This window comes from Pogoniulus pusillus, chromosome 6 (assembly GCF_015220805.1).
Source record: "Pogoniulus pusillus isolate bPogPus1 chromosome 6, bPogPus1.pri, whole genome shotgun sequence".
Lineage (NCBI taxonomy): Eukaryota > Metazoa > Chordata > Aves > Piciformes > Lybiidae > Pogoniulus > Pogoniulus pusillus.
Genome location: NC_087269.1, coordinates 29,443,457 through 29,457,031, shown reverse-complemented (window position 1 = coordinate 29,457,031; position 13,575 = coordinate 29,443,457). Strand labels below are relative to the sequence as shown.

Sequence of the window (13,575 nt, the reverse complement as noted above, 5' to 3'; positions counted from 1 at the left end):
CCTGGAAGGCCACAAGAAGGTCACCTCACAGCCTCCTCTTCTGCAGACTGAGCAGCCCCAACTCTTTCAGTCTGTCCTCACAGCAGAGCTGCTCCAGCCCTCTGAGCATCCTCCTGGCCCTTCTCTGGACACACTCCAGCAGCTCCACATCCCTCTTGTCTCAGGGGCTCCAGAACTGGATGCAGTACTCCAGGTGGGGTCTCAGCAGAGCACAGCAGAGGGGGAGAATCACCTCCCTGGCCCTGCTGGCCACACTTCTCATCAAGCAGCCCAGGCTCTGCTTGGCTTTCTGGGCTGCAAGTGCACACTGCTGGCTCCTGTTGAGCTTCTCATCCAGCAGCACCCCCAAGTCCCTCTCCTCAGGGCTGCTCTCCAGCCACTCACTGCCCAGCCTGCATTTGTGCTTGGCATTGCCTCCACCCAGCTTCAGAACCTTGCCCTTGGTCTTGTTGAAGCTCCTGAGGTTGGCTTGTGCCCACCTCTGCAGCCTCTCCAGGTCCCTCTGGATGGATCCCTGCCCTCCAGCCTGTCTGCTGCACCACACAGCTTGGTGTGGGCAGCAAACTTGCTGAGGCTGCACTCAATGCCTCTGTCCATGGCACCCACAGAGATGTTGACCAAGACTGGTGCCAGGACTGATCTCTGAGGGGCTCTGCTTGTCACTGGCCTCCACTTAGACATGGAGCCACTGACAGCCACTCTCTGTCACACTTCTGTGTCACAGGCACACTGCATATCACTAAGCCAGGAAACTCCCAGCTGTGGGATAGTGGGGTGATCTGGAAGAGAACTGACTCAAAGAGGGAATGGATTGGAGCTTGAGGTGGGCAGATTTAGACTGGAGATGAGGAAGAAACTCTGCACAGTGAGGGTGGTGAGACACTAGGACAGGCTGCCCAGGGAGGTTGTGGATGCCCCCTCCCTAGAAGTGTTCAAGACCAGGTTGGTGAGGCCTTGAGCAACCTGGTCTAGTGTGAGGTGTCCCTGCCCCCATGGCAGGGACTTTGGAACTAGATGATCTTGAAGGTCCCTTCCAACCCAACTATGACTCTGAGTCCTGACAGCATTCAGATGCATTAAGACAGGGGAAATTCATCCAGAGCTGGGCCATGCTGCTAAGACATCACCACTAGATGAGAAAGTCCCTAATCCCAGGCTGCAGGAAGCCTGGAGCAGGATCCATCACTCCATCCTTGTCCCAGTTCCCTGCTCTTCCCCCTAAGCATCCACCACTACCACAGGCAGAGCACAGAAACCTTTGGCTTGACCCAGTATGGCCACATGTTATAAATAACCTAACAACCCCCTGGCAGAGGCTGTTCTGTCACTGACTGGCATTGACTTTGACCTAGAGCAGTGAAGGTTTCTAATCTGACCTTCATGACAGTTAGGAGGTGGAGATTCAGCCCAAAAGAGAGAAAGAAAAGCTCTGGAGAAGCAAAGAGGACTTCCTGCCTGTACATTTTTGGCCATTCTTAAAATCATTAAATGCATCAGGTTGGAAAGGACCCTCAAAGGTCATCTTATCCAATCTCACCTTCCAGAGGATTTCTTCACACAGGGATGTCTGGAAACAAAACACCACATGAAAAGATGAAGCAGGTTTAGGAAAGGCTCACAAAGCCACAGGGGGAAAAAAATGATCTTCTCTTTGCAGAGCAGGTTCAGAGATGCACCCAAGTGAGGACCATCTCAAGGCTAACACTGGATAAGGAGCCAAGAAGATGTAAGGCTGGGCAAAAATAGGACAAGGGGAGGTTCTGGAGCAGTACTTGTGCTCCTCTGGGCTGACCAAGCATCTCCTCTAAGTCCAGCTTGCCTTCTGGGGCCAACATTGAAGCAGTTCAAAAGGCTGCCTTGGTTTAAAGCCTTCCAGAAGTGAAGCATGCCACAGGCAAACAGATCTAATCTGGGAAAATGTGACTCTTTCCTCCCCTCCTGATCAGGGCACAGAGACCAGAACTGGTGCAAGAGAGCTGGGGGCTGAGCTAAAAGCATCCCAATTTTAGCCAATCTACTTGATTGCATGGTCTGTCCAGTCCTTACAACTTGGTCTTAGGCCCAGACATTTCAAATCACAGAGTCACAGAATTTCTCAGCCCTTCAAGCTCATCCAGTCCAATCATTAGTTCCACACTGACAAGTCCTTGACTAAACCGAAGCCCTCAGCACATCTCATCACTAGGAATCACTCTGCTTGGAAAGGACCACCAGCATCAGCCAGTCCAACCTTCAGCCCAGCAGCCTTCATCACCAGACCACAGCCTCAAGCACCACATCCACTCTGGTTTTAAACACCTCCAGGGATGGTGACTCCACCACCTCCCTGGGCAGCCTGTGCCAGTGCCTGACCACCTGCTTAGGAAACAACTTCCTCCCAACAGCCAACCCAAACCTCCCCTGATGCAACTTGAGGCCATTTCCTCTTGTCCTATCATTAGTAACTGGGGAGAAGAGACCAGCTCCAGCCTCAATACAACCTCCTCTTAGGTAGCTGTAGAGGGCAATAAGGTCCCCTCTCAGCCTTCTCTTCTCCAGACTAAACACCCCCAGTTCCCTCAGCTGCTCCTCACAGGCCATGTTTGCCAGACCTCTCCCCAGCCTCATTGCCCTTCTCTGCACCACTCCAGCACCTCAATGTCCCTCCTGTACTGTGGTGACCCAAACTGGACACAGTACTGGAGGTGTGGTCTCAGGAGTGCTGAGCACAGGGGCATGAGCACCTCCCTACTCCTGCTGCTCACACCACTGCTGATCCAGGCCAGGATGCTGTTGGCCTCCTTGGCCACCTGGGCACACTGCTGGCTCATGTTCAGCTGCTGGCCACCAATACCCCAGGTCCTTTTCCACCAGGCAGCTCTCCAGCCACTCCTCCCCCAGCCTGTAGGGCTGCTGGGGGTTGTTGTGGCCGAAGTGCATGACCTGGCACTTGGCCTTCTTAAACCTCATGCAATTGGCCTCAGCCCATGGCTCCAGCCTGTCCAAATCCCTCTGCAAGCCCTTCCTACCCTCAGCAGATTGACACTTCTGCTTCATTTGGTGTCATCTGCAAACTTGCTGAGGGTGTATTCGATCCCCTGATCCAGGTCATTGATGAAGAGATTAAACAAGACTGGCCCCAAGACTGGCCCCAAAACCAGAGGGCAACCAACTCTGCAGAGCCCAATCCTATGGAAGAAGACACCTCCTAAGAGGCCCCAATTTGAGGCAACCAGAGGCTGACTTGTCCTGAGGCAGGGAAAGAACTCATCTGCCAGTAGATGACATTTCAGATCCTACCTTCACATGTTCTCATTGCCCACTAAGCATCTAATGTCTTTGTGAACCTGAGTGAGATGCCAGTCTTTATGACCCCTCATGGTGATGACTCCTCCATGCTGACAAAGCATTTTTCAGGAAGGCATTTCCTTGTTTTGATTACTTTTAAGCCTGATGCCCTTCAAATCCCATTTAGCGACCTCAAGACCTTGCCAAAGAGCAAGTGTGTAAGCACCCAGACTGCCTTCCCCAAGCCTCTATGGGGTGTGGTGACCCTTAACCATCACCACACCTCCCTCCATGGCCTGGAATCTAAGCTGAGGCAATCCCAGATATCCATAGAGGCTGAGGGATAATGAAATTGAGAGCAGCCCAACAGAAAAGGACTGGGGGATCCCAGTGAATGAGAAGCTGGACATCAGCCAACAGTGTGCACTTGTAGCCCAGAAGGCCAATGGCATCCTGGGCTGCAGCAAAGGTAGTGTGGCCAGCAGGTTGAGAGAGGTGATTTTGCTGCTCTGCTCTGATGAGATCTCACCTGAAGTGCTGTGTCCACCTACAGAGCCCTTAACATAGATAGGACATGGACATGAAGCAGCAAGTCCAGAGGAGGGCCATGAAAATGGTCATTGGGTTGGAGCATCTCTGCTGTGAGGACAGGCTGAAGGAGCTGGGGCTGTTCAGCCTGAAGAAGAGAAGGCTCTAGGGAGACCTATTAGCAGCTTCCAGTACCTGAAGTGGGTACTGGAGAGGGTCTGTAAACAGAAGGACTGTCTACAAAGGCCTCCAGTGATAGGATGAGGAGAAATGGTTTGAGATTAGAGAAGAGCAGACATAGACTGGATATCAGGACCAAGATATTTGCCATGAGGATGGTGGAGCACCAGAACAGGTTGCTCAGGGGCCCCATCCCTGGAGATACAACTACCTGAAGGGAGGCTGTAGCCAGGTGGGGTTGGTCTCTTCTGCCAGGCACCCAGCAACAGAAGAAGGGGACACAGTGTCAAGTTGTGGCAGGGGAGGTCTAGGCTGGATGTTAGGAAGAAGTTGTTGGCAGAGAGAGTGATTGGCATTGGAATGGGCTGCCCAGGGAGGTGGTGGAGTGGCTGTGCCTGGAGGTGTTGAAGCCAAACCTGGATGAGGCACTTAGTGCCATGGTCTGGTTGATTGGCCAGGGCTGGGTGCTAGGTTGGAGTGGCTGAGCTTGGAGGTCTCTTCCAGCCTGCTTGATTCTATGAATCCATGATACTCAAGGTGAGGCTCCAGAAGGCTCTGAACAACCTGATCTAGTAGAGGATGTTCTTGCTGACTGCAGGGGGGTTGGACTGGATGACTTTTGGAGGTCCCCTGCAACCCAAACCATTTTGTGGTTCTATGATTCTATGAATCTAGCTCTATATAGACCAAGGAGGTGGAACTATAGAAAAGTGATCTCGAGAGACTGCAATCACCCAGGAATAATATAAAGGAATCAAACCTGTTGGTCTACCTGGAGGAAAACCATCTCCAGCATGGATGAGCAAGAGAGAGCAAAAGGGCAGAAGCACCTGGGGAGATGGGGGAAGAAGGACACACAGGGGGGTGGGCTGGGCTGGGTTTGCTCACCAGTGACCTCATCCAGGCTCTCCTTGGTGACATGGTCGTTCTGGTTGACCCACTCCCCGTTGCACTTGAAGTAGATCTGGGTGGCAGGGTTGGCACGGCAGACCAGCTCCACAGGCTTGTTCTTCACGATGTAGGCATCCTGTGGCTCCAGCAGGAAGTGAGGGAGGGTCTCTGCCGGGGCCGAGGGGAAGGAGTCGGGCAGCACGTCGCTGTACTCCAGCCCTGGCAAGGACACACAGGCTCAGCAGGGGTCTTTAGTCTCATCCCAGCATGGACTCAACCCCTGCCCATTCCACTTCATCCCTCCCTCTCTTTCTCTGTCCCACATCCAGCAGTGTTAACAACAGTCCTCACTGAAGAGGCTCAGAAAAGCAGAAGAGGGATGGAGGCTACTGAAAGCAAAGCAGATTAAATCAGAGAGTCATTTATGTTGGAGGAAACCTTTCAGATCATCCAGTCCAATCATTAGAATCATAGAATCAACTACTAGGTTGGAAGGGACCTCCAAGCTGGGAGGAACAGGGAGGAACAAGGGGACACAGTCTCAAGTTGTGGCAGGGGAGGTCTAGGCTGGATGCTAGGAGGAAGTTGTTGGCAGAGAGAGTGATTGGCATTGGAATGGGCTGCTCAGGGAGGTGGTGGAGTCACTGTGCCTGGAGGTGTTCAAGCAAAGCCTGGATGGAGCACTTAGTGCCATGATCTGGTTGATTGTAGAGGGCTGGGTGCTAGGTTGGAGTGGATGATCTTGGAGGTCTCTTCCAACCTGCTTGATTCTATGATTCTTTAGTGATCCAGGCCAGGATGCTTGTTGGCCTTCTTGGCCACCTGGGCACAAGCTGCATCATGTTCTCTTGCCTGTTGACCAACACCTGCTGGTCCTTTTCAGTTGAGAAATCTCTGCTAGAGAGCTGCTGCTGCAGGCTGCATCCTGTTTCCACCTGTGTACCATTTTCCCCATCCATAGCCCAGATCCCTGTCTGACCCCAACCCTGTGTGATCTGGCTCGAGAAAACTGGGAGAAAACAAAGCCAAACCAACCCAAGCCCAGGGATGGTGACAAGGACACAGCAAATCACCAAACACAGCCACCCGACTCTGCTGGAGCCCTGTTTGGCTTCTCCCCCCCTGCCAATGCTTGCATCTCAGAATCACATGGTGGGGGGGGGGGGGGGGTGTGTGCTACTGGCAGCCCCAGGCAGCACAGCCCTCAGGGACTGGCCATTTGTCCATCACAGGTGAGCAACTGCTTCTAGCCCAGCCATCACCAGAGTGCTCCTCAAAGTGGATTCACAACTACCCCACCCCAGAAACCACAGTGGTCAGTGCCTTGGTGATCCATGCAGTGCCCTTCTGTGCTCTCAAAAAACAATCTAAATGCACAAAGATCCAGAAGAAAAGGTCAGGCCAGGCCAAGAAAAGTCTTGGAGAAGGACAAACAACTCAGTGTTCACCCAGGGGTGTAATCTCTGAGGAAGCAGGAACCTCATGATGCCTCATGCCCAGCATTGAAAGGCTGAGAGCTGTCTGGGTCTCTTTAGCTTGCAGAAAAGGATGCTGAGGAGACAGCTTACTAAATGCTCATAAATATCTAAAGCTGAGTGTCAGGAAGAAAGGTTCAGACTCTTCTTGGTGGTCCCCAGAGACAGGACAAGAGGTAATGGGCAAAGACCTGAACATAGGAAGTTCCATCTAAATGTGAGGAGGAACTTCTCTACTTCAAGGGTGGCAGAGCACTGGAACAGGCTGCCCAGAGAGGTGGTGGAGAGACTCCATCTCTGGAGACTTTCAAGACCCACCTGGCCACGTTCCTAGGTGATCTGCTTCTAGGTGATCCTGCTCTGGCAGGGTGGTTGGACTCCAAGACTTTCCCAGCTCCTTTCCAACCTCTACCTTTCTGCTGACTGGCTTCAGATGATGCTGTGAGCAACACTGAGGAACAGCTGCAGCGTCCAACAACGGAAACCTGCTCCCAGCCATTTCACCCACGAAGATCAACCCCAAGTTTTGCAGGTCTGATAGAACACAAAGAGGCAGTGGGATGCTACTCTTTAACCTGTAGTTCCTGTGGGATGCTACTCTTTAACCTGTTGTTCCTGTGGGATGCTACTCTTTAACCTGTTGTTCCTGGGCATCTCGCTGGCAGTCAAGTCACACCACGAGGCTTTTCTTTACACCTAAGAAGAGTTATGAGCTTTCCCTCCTCCTCCTCCTCCTCTCTTCCCCCAGCAAGAAGCTGTGATTCTCAACTCCAGGCACTGCAGCCTGCAGGAAAACAGTAAATATCTTCCAGCCCCTGTGATAACATCTCCAGAGCTGGCAAGGGAGAAAGGAACTCACTCCCTTCATCACCCTTGGTGAGGAGCCAAAAATCCCGAGGTGGAAAGAGGAGCAGAAGAACAAAGAAAATATTCATCTGCATCAAGAGGGGAAAAAAAAAAAACCAACCCACCAAGATGACCAAGTTACCTCCAGAGCAAAAGTATCAGTGAGGGGAAAGGGAAGAAGCAGCAAACCACACAGACACACAGCCACGAGGTCAGTCGTTTAAAATCCACTTAGGAAAAATTGACTTTCCATTTCCATTTAACACAGGACGAAGGAGAGAGCGTCAGGGCATTTGTCATAATCCATTAACTGCTCTTTTGGAAACAATGAATTAAACTCCAGGCTAATTCCTCTCCCTGCCTGCTTCTTTCCCCCACCCCTCTGCAGTCAGGTTGTTTCCACCACCGTCTCACATTTGCAGAGCTCTGGTTTTGCCCCAACGGCTTAGGGTGGGGATGGGAGGAGGTGCAACACCTCCCACCCCCCCACACACCTTGCCATGGATTGTTGCATGCCTCTCCCCGTGCCTCCATCAGGTCATCTGTCTTGCTCTCCTCTCCTGCTGAGCAGCTTCTCACCTGTAGGGCTGCTTCTTTTAGGTTCAAGAATCACGGACTCATAGGTCTATATAGAGCTAGATTCAGAGAATCGTAGAACCACAAAATGGTTTGGGTTGCAAGGGACCTCCAAAGGTCATCCAGTCCAACCCCCCTGCAGTCAGCAAGAACATCCTCTACTAGATCAGGTTGTTCAGAGCCTTCTGGAGCCTCACCTTGAATATCATGGATTCATAGAATCAAGCAGGTTGGAAGAGACCTCCAAGCTCATCCAGTCCAACCTAGCACCCAGCCCTGTCCAGTCAACCAGACCATGGCACTAAGTGCCTCTGCCAGGCTTTGCTTCAACACCTCCAGGCACAGCCACTCCACCACCTCCCTGGGCAGCCCATTCCAATGCCAATCACTCTCTCTGACAACAACTTCCTCCTAACATCCAGCTTAGACCTCCCTTGCCACAACTTGAGACTCTGTCCCCTTCTTCTGTTGCTGCTTGCCTGGCAGAAGAGACCAACCCCACCTGGCTACAGTCTTCCTTCAAGAAGTGTGTAGATGTAGCACTTCAGGATATAGTTAAGTGGCTGCACCAAAAGAAGCATGGCCAGCAGGCCAAGAGAGGTGATTCTGCCACTCTTACCTGCTAAGACCTCACCTGGAGTACTGCATCCAGCTCTGGAGCCCTCAACACAAGAAGGACATGGACTTGATGGACTGGGTCCAGAGCAGGACCAGAAAGATGATCAGGGGCTGGAGCACCTCTCCTATGTGCTGAGGGAGCTGGGGGTGTTCAGCCTGGAGCAGAGGAGGCTCCAGGGAGACCCAAAGCTGCCTTCCAGTACCTGAAAGGGGGGCTACAAGAAGGCTGCAGAGGGATTGTTTACAAAGGCCTGCAGTGATAGGATGAGGGGCAAGGGTTTGAAACTAGAGGAGAGCAGAGGTAGATTGGATGTTAGGAACAAGTTCTTTATCATGAGGATGGTGGAGCACTGGAACAGGTTGCCCAGAGTAGTGGTTGAGGCCCCATCCCTGGAGCTATTCCAGGTCAGGCTCAGGCAAGGCTCTGATCAAACTGCTCCACTGGAGGATGTCCCTGCGGACTGCAGGTGACTTTTGGAGGTTCCTTCCAACCCAACCCATTCTTTGACTCTAAAGGTGTTGTTTTCCAACCTTGATGATTCTGTGACTCTTTCCTTGTTCATTTTCTGTTCAGTTTGCATCCACTGCGTTGTTGTTTTGTTGGGCTTCTACTTTTTTTTCCCTCTTCTCTTATTTTTTTACATGCCACAAATCCTACATTCCCTGGCAAAGGAGGTTGGCAGGAGACAATCCAACTGGCAGCAGAAGCAGCCAACAAAACTTCACTCATGGGGGCTCCTCTGAGAACTTCTCTGAAATCACAGAATCCCAGCATGGTGGAGGTTGGAAGAGATCTCTGGAGATCATCTAGTCTGGCCCCACAGCAGCTTGCCCACGATCACACTGTCCAGGCAGGTTTGGAATCTCTCCAGAAAATGAGACTCCACAACCTGCTCCAGGGCTTCAGCAGCCTCACAGCAAAGAAATTTCTCCTCCTGTTCAGGTGAAGCTTCCTGGGTTCCAGTTTGTGTATGCTGCCTCTTGCCCTGTCACTGGACACCACTGAAGTGTCTGGCCCCATCCTCTTGCCCCTTACTCTTTAGCTCTTGCTGAGCATTGCTCAGATCCCCGCTCAAACTGCTCTTCTCCAGGCTCAACAGCCCCAGAGCTCTCAGCCTTCCCTCCTCCTCACAGAGATGCTCCAGGCCCTTCAACAGCTTTGTAGCCTCCACCAGGCTCTTCTCCAGTAGTTCCTTCTATGTCTTGAACTGGAGAGCCAAGAACTGAAGGCAGCACTCCAGATGGGAGCTCACTGGGGCAGAGCAGAGAGCTCTCCACATCCCTGCAGCACACAGCCTGTGTAGCAAGCAATCAGGAAAGGAAGCATCACCCAAAATCCTCCCAAAAACACTGATGGGATGCCTGGGGAACATCACTTATCACTCACCCTCTGGTCAGGGGTGGCTCCCAGGCTTTGTTGTGACTCTCCCAGTCAATTAGCAACAGAAGAAGGGGACACAGTCTGAAGTTGTGGCAGGGGAGGTCTAGGCTGGATGTCAGGAGGAAGTTGTTGTCAGAGAGAGTGATTGGCATTGGAATGGGCTGCCCAGGGAGGTGGTGGAGTGGCTGTCCCTGGAGGCGTTGAAGCAAAGCCTGGCAGAGGCACTTAGTGCCATGGTCTGGTTGATTGGCCAGGGCTGGGTGCTAGGTTGGACTGGCTGAGCTTGGAGGTCTCTTCCAACCTGCTTGATTCTATGATTCTAAGGGCAGGTGGGTTTAGGAAGCAGGTTTGCTGTCAGGAGTGTAAACACTTGAAGCACATCAGTCTCTCCAGGCTGCTTGGCAGAGCAGAGCCCTGCCTGGGGCCAGCATCGACCTCCCCCAGGCACTGCCAAGGGCAGTGGTAGAGATGACAGCTCCGCCAAGAAGATGCCATCCTTGGCCATAGCATGGGCCTGAAGCTCCTCATTAAATTTTCCTTCTCTGTCTGTGCCAGCTGCTTTCATATTTCTTTTTTTCTTCCTGTTTTATTTGCTTTCTCTCCAGGCCAGGTGTAACACCCCAAGGAATCTTTCAGCCTTCCCAGCACCGTAAGGGTGGTCCACAAAGACCTAAAGCTCCACAAGCAGCCAACCTTCAGGAGGACTTTCCCTTATGGAGGGTAGCATATCATAGAATCAGTCAGGGTTGGAAGGGACCACAAGGATCATCTAGTTCCAACCCCCTGCCATGGGCAGGGATACCCTACCCTAGATCAGCCTGGCCAGAGCCCCATCCAGCCTGGCCTTTAACACCTCCTGGGACAGGACCTCAACCACCAAAGCACACACACATTTTCTCATCCAAAAGCACAAGCAAGAATAAGACTCTCTCCAGCAGCCAACACCAAAGACACATTCTTCTCCCACCTCACCACCACTTTGGTGATGCTAAAGCAGACTTTAGGTCATCCAAGAAGATCTGGAAGCAGAGCTAGGATGAATCATGTCCCAGCAGAGATGAAAATCACAGATTGGTGACTCCCACATGGTCATCTGCAGTGGGATGGGTGATGCTCTGGGCTGTGGTGGGAGCCACCTCAATCCCCAGGCACGGGGTCTGGGGCTGAAACACCACCAGTGGTACCAAAAGTCCACCAATATCAGCCCCTATCAGTGGGCCCCATCCTGCTCTTCACTCCCAAGATGAGATCTGCTTGAAATTCCTGCTGGGGTTTCAAGCTCAAAGCTTCAGGTTTCTTTTCTAAGGAGGGCAGAGTGACTCTGGGGACAAGGGTGGTAGAACAGAGTGATCTCCTTAGATGCTATTAAAAATCTCCTCCCTTTAAAGTTTGAATTCCAAAAGCCTGAACCTTCAAAGCTAGGAGCATCTCAGCTGATGGGAAAGGTAAATTGTTGCAGCAGCTGAGATCTTCTATTTCTGCCCAAGACAGATCTGAGGCCAGGAGACAGAAAAATAAGATGATGGGTCACTTCCAATCCAAAACACCCTATGGTTCTACAATCAACCCTCCAGCACTGTCAAGTCCATCACTAAACCATCTCCCTCAGCACCACATCTACACAGCTTTCAAATCCCTGCAGGGATGGGGATTTCACCACTGGCCTTGACAGCAGGGACTGGGGAACAAATAGCTCCAACACAGCCAAGGGCAAGGTGCTGTTTGGGTCAGGATTAAAGAAGCAGAGGATGGAGAGGTTGGGGAAGGAGTCTGCTGTGCTCCAGCAGAATAAAAGCATCAATAAATGGCTCTGTAAAAGCAGAAGAGGGTAACATCCCAGCACAACTTGAGACTGTGTCCCCTTGTTCTGTTGCTGCTTGCCTGGCAGAAGAGACCAACCCCACCTGGCAACAGCCTCCCTTCAGGTAGCTGTAGACAGCAATGAGGCCTTGAACAGCTGAGTCTAGTTGAGAGGGGTCTCTGCCCATGGCAAGAAGGATGGAGTAAATGATCTCTAAAGTTTCTTCCAACCTAGAACCACAGAATCAATCAGGTTAGAAGAGACCTCCAAGCTCATCTGGTCCAATGGATGTGCTCTGTGTTAGACTGTATTGTCCTGCTCTGGCAGGGGGGTTGGACTCAATGATCTCCTTGGGTCCCTTCCAACCCCTAACATCCTCAGTCAGTCCAACCTAGGACCCAGCCCTGAGCAATCAACATAGAATCAAGCAGGTTGGAAGAGACCTCCAAGATCATCCAGTCCAACCTAGCACCCAGCCCTGTCCAGTCAACCAGACCATGGCACTAAGTGCCTCAGCCAGGCTTTGCTCCAACACCTCCAGGGACAATGACTCCACCACCTCCCTGGGCAGCCCATTCCAATGCCAATCACTCTCTCTGGGAAGAACCTGACCCATTCTATGATTCCATGATACCATAGCTATAAGAAACCTTGCAAGAAGCAGCCTCCTCCAGCCTGGGCAGCCAACTTCAAGCTATGGCTTGGCAGCAGTGGTGGGACTCCAGGCTCTAGACGAGTAGTTGAACTCGATCTCAAAGGTCTCCTCCAGCCTCATGGTATGTACTGGGAAATCTAGAGGGCTTTAACATCAGTAAAGACCTGGTGAACAGGCTCACAGGATGGTAAGGGCTGGAAGGGACCCAAGGAGATCATTGAGTCCAACCCCTGGCCAAAGCAGGACCACACAATCTAGCACAGATCACAGAGGAACACATCCAGCCAGGCCTGGAAAGTCTCCAGAGAAAGAGACTACAACCTCTCCTGTTCCAGTGCTCTGTGACCCTTACAGTAAAGAAGTTCCCCCTTGTGTTGTGGAACCTCTTTTGCTGCAGCTTACACCCATTGCTCCTTGTCTTATCCCAGGGAGCAGTGAGCAGATCCTGTCCCCACTCCTGAGCAGCCCTCAGGTGTTTATAAACAGTTATCAAATCCCCTCTCAGTCTTCTCTCCTCCAGACTAAACAGCCCCAGGTCCCTCAGCCTCTCCTCATCAGGCAGTGCCCCCCAGTGTTCTCATCATCCTTGTAGCCCTCCACTGGAGCCTCTCCAGCAGATCCCTGTCCCTCTTCAACTGTGGAGCCCAAAGCTGAACACAGTATCCAAAATGAGGTCTCAGCAGGGCAGAGTACAGGGGGAGGAGAACCTCCCTTGATCTGCTGGACAATACACCCCTATACACCTAATACACCCCAGGATCCCATTGGCCTTCTTGGCCACAAGGGCACATTGCTGTGCCATGGATGTTATCCACCAGGACCCCCAGGTCCCTCTCCACAGGGCTGCTCTCCAGCAGTCACCTCCCAGCCTGTACTGCTGCAGTTCATTATTCCTCCCCAGGTGCAGGACTCTGCACTTGTCCTTGCTGAACCTCCTTTGGCTCCTCTGTGCCCAGCTCTCAGTCTGCCCAGGTCTCTCTGGATGGCCTCACAGCCTGGATGGCTGCACATCAGAAGGCTTCACATGGGTGTTTGCAAGGCTCTGGTCATAAGCATCACCTTTCTGAAGGGTGCTTTGCCCCACACGTGCATGGAAGCCTCCTCTGCTTTGCCCAGCACTGCTGTGATCCCACCTGAGATGCCAGTTCGGCTTGTTGACAGCAGGAGCGGCACACACAAGAGAGAGACTGCTGCATGTGGAGGCAAGGCAGGAGCCCTGTGCAGCCTGAGTTTCCACTACCTCAAGCAGAGGAGCAATAAAACTCCCAGCAGCCACAAGCTAATAAATATTTGAGAGCATGCTGGGCTGACTGCAATCATCATCTCCCTGGCAGACGTCTAGAGGGGGTTCCCATCT

At 52.2% G+C, this 13,575-nt stretch overlaps 1 protein-coding gene across 2 annotated transcripts in view; it reads right to left on the bottom strand.

Moving 5' to 3' along the window:
* The window catches only part of UNC5B (unc-5 netrin receptor B), a 100,658-nt gene that overhangs the window by 25,649 nt on the left and 61,434 nt on the right, over positions 1-13,575 (bottom strand). For both annotated transcript variants that reach the window (XM_064145059.1, XM_064145060.1), the window contains exon 2: positions 4,864-5,085. In XM_064145059.1, the coding sequence (XP_064001129.1) occupies positions 4,864-5,085 (222 nt within the window). The remainder of the gene's footprint in view (positions 1-4,863; positions 5,086-13,575) is intronic.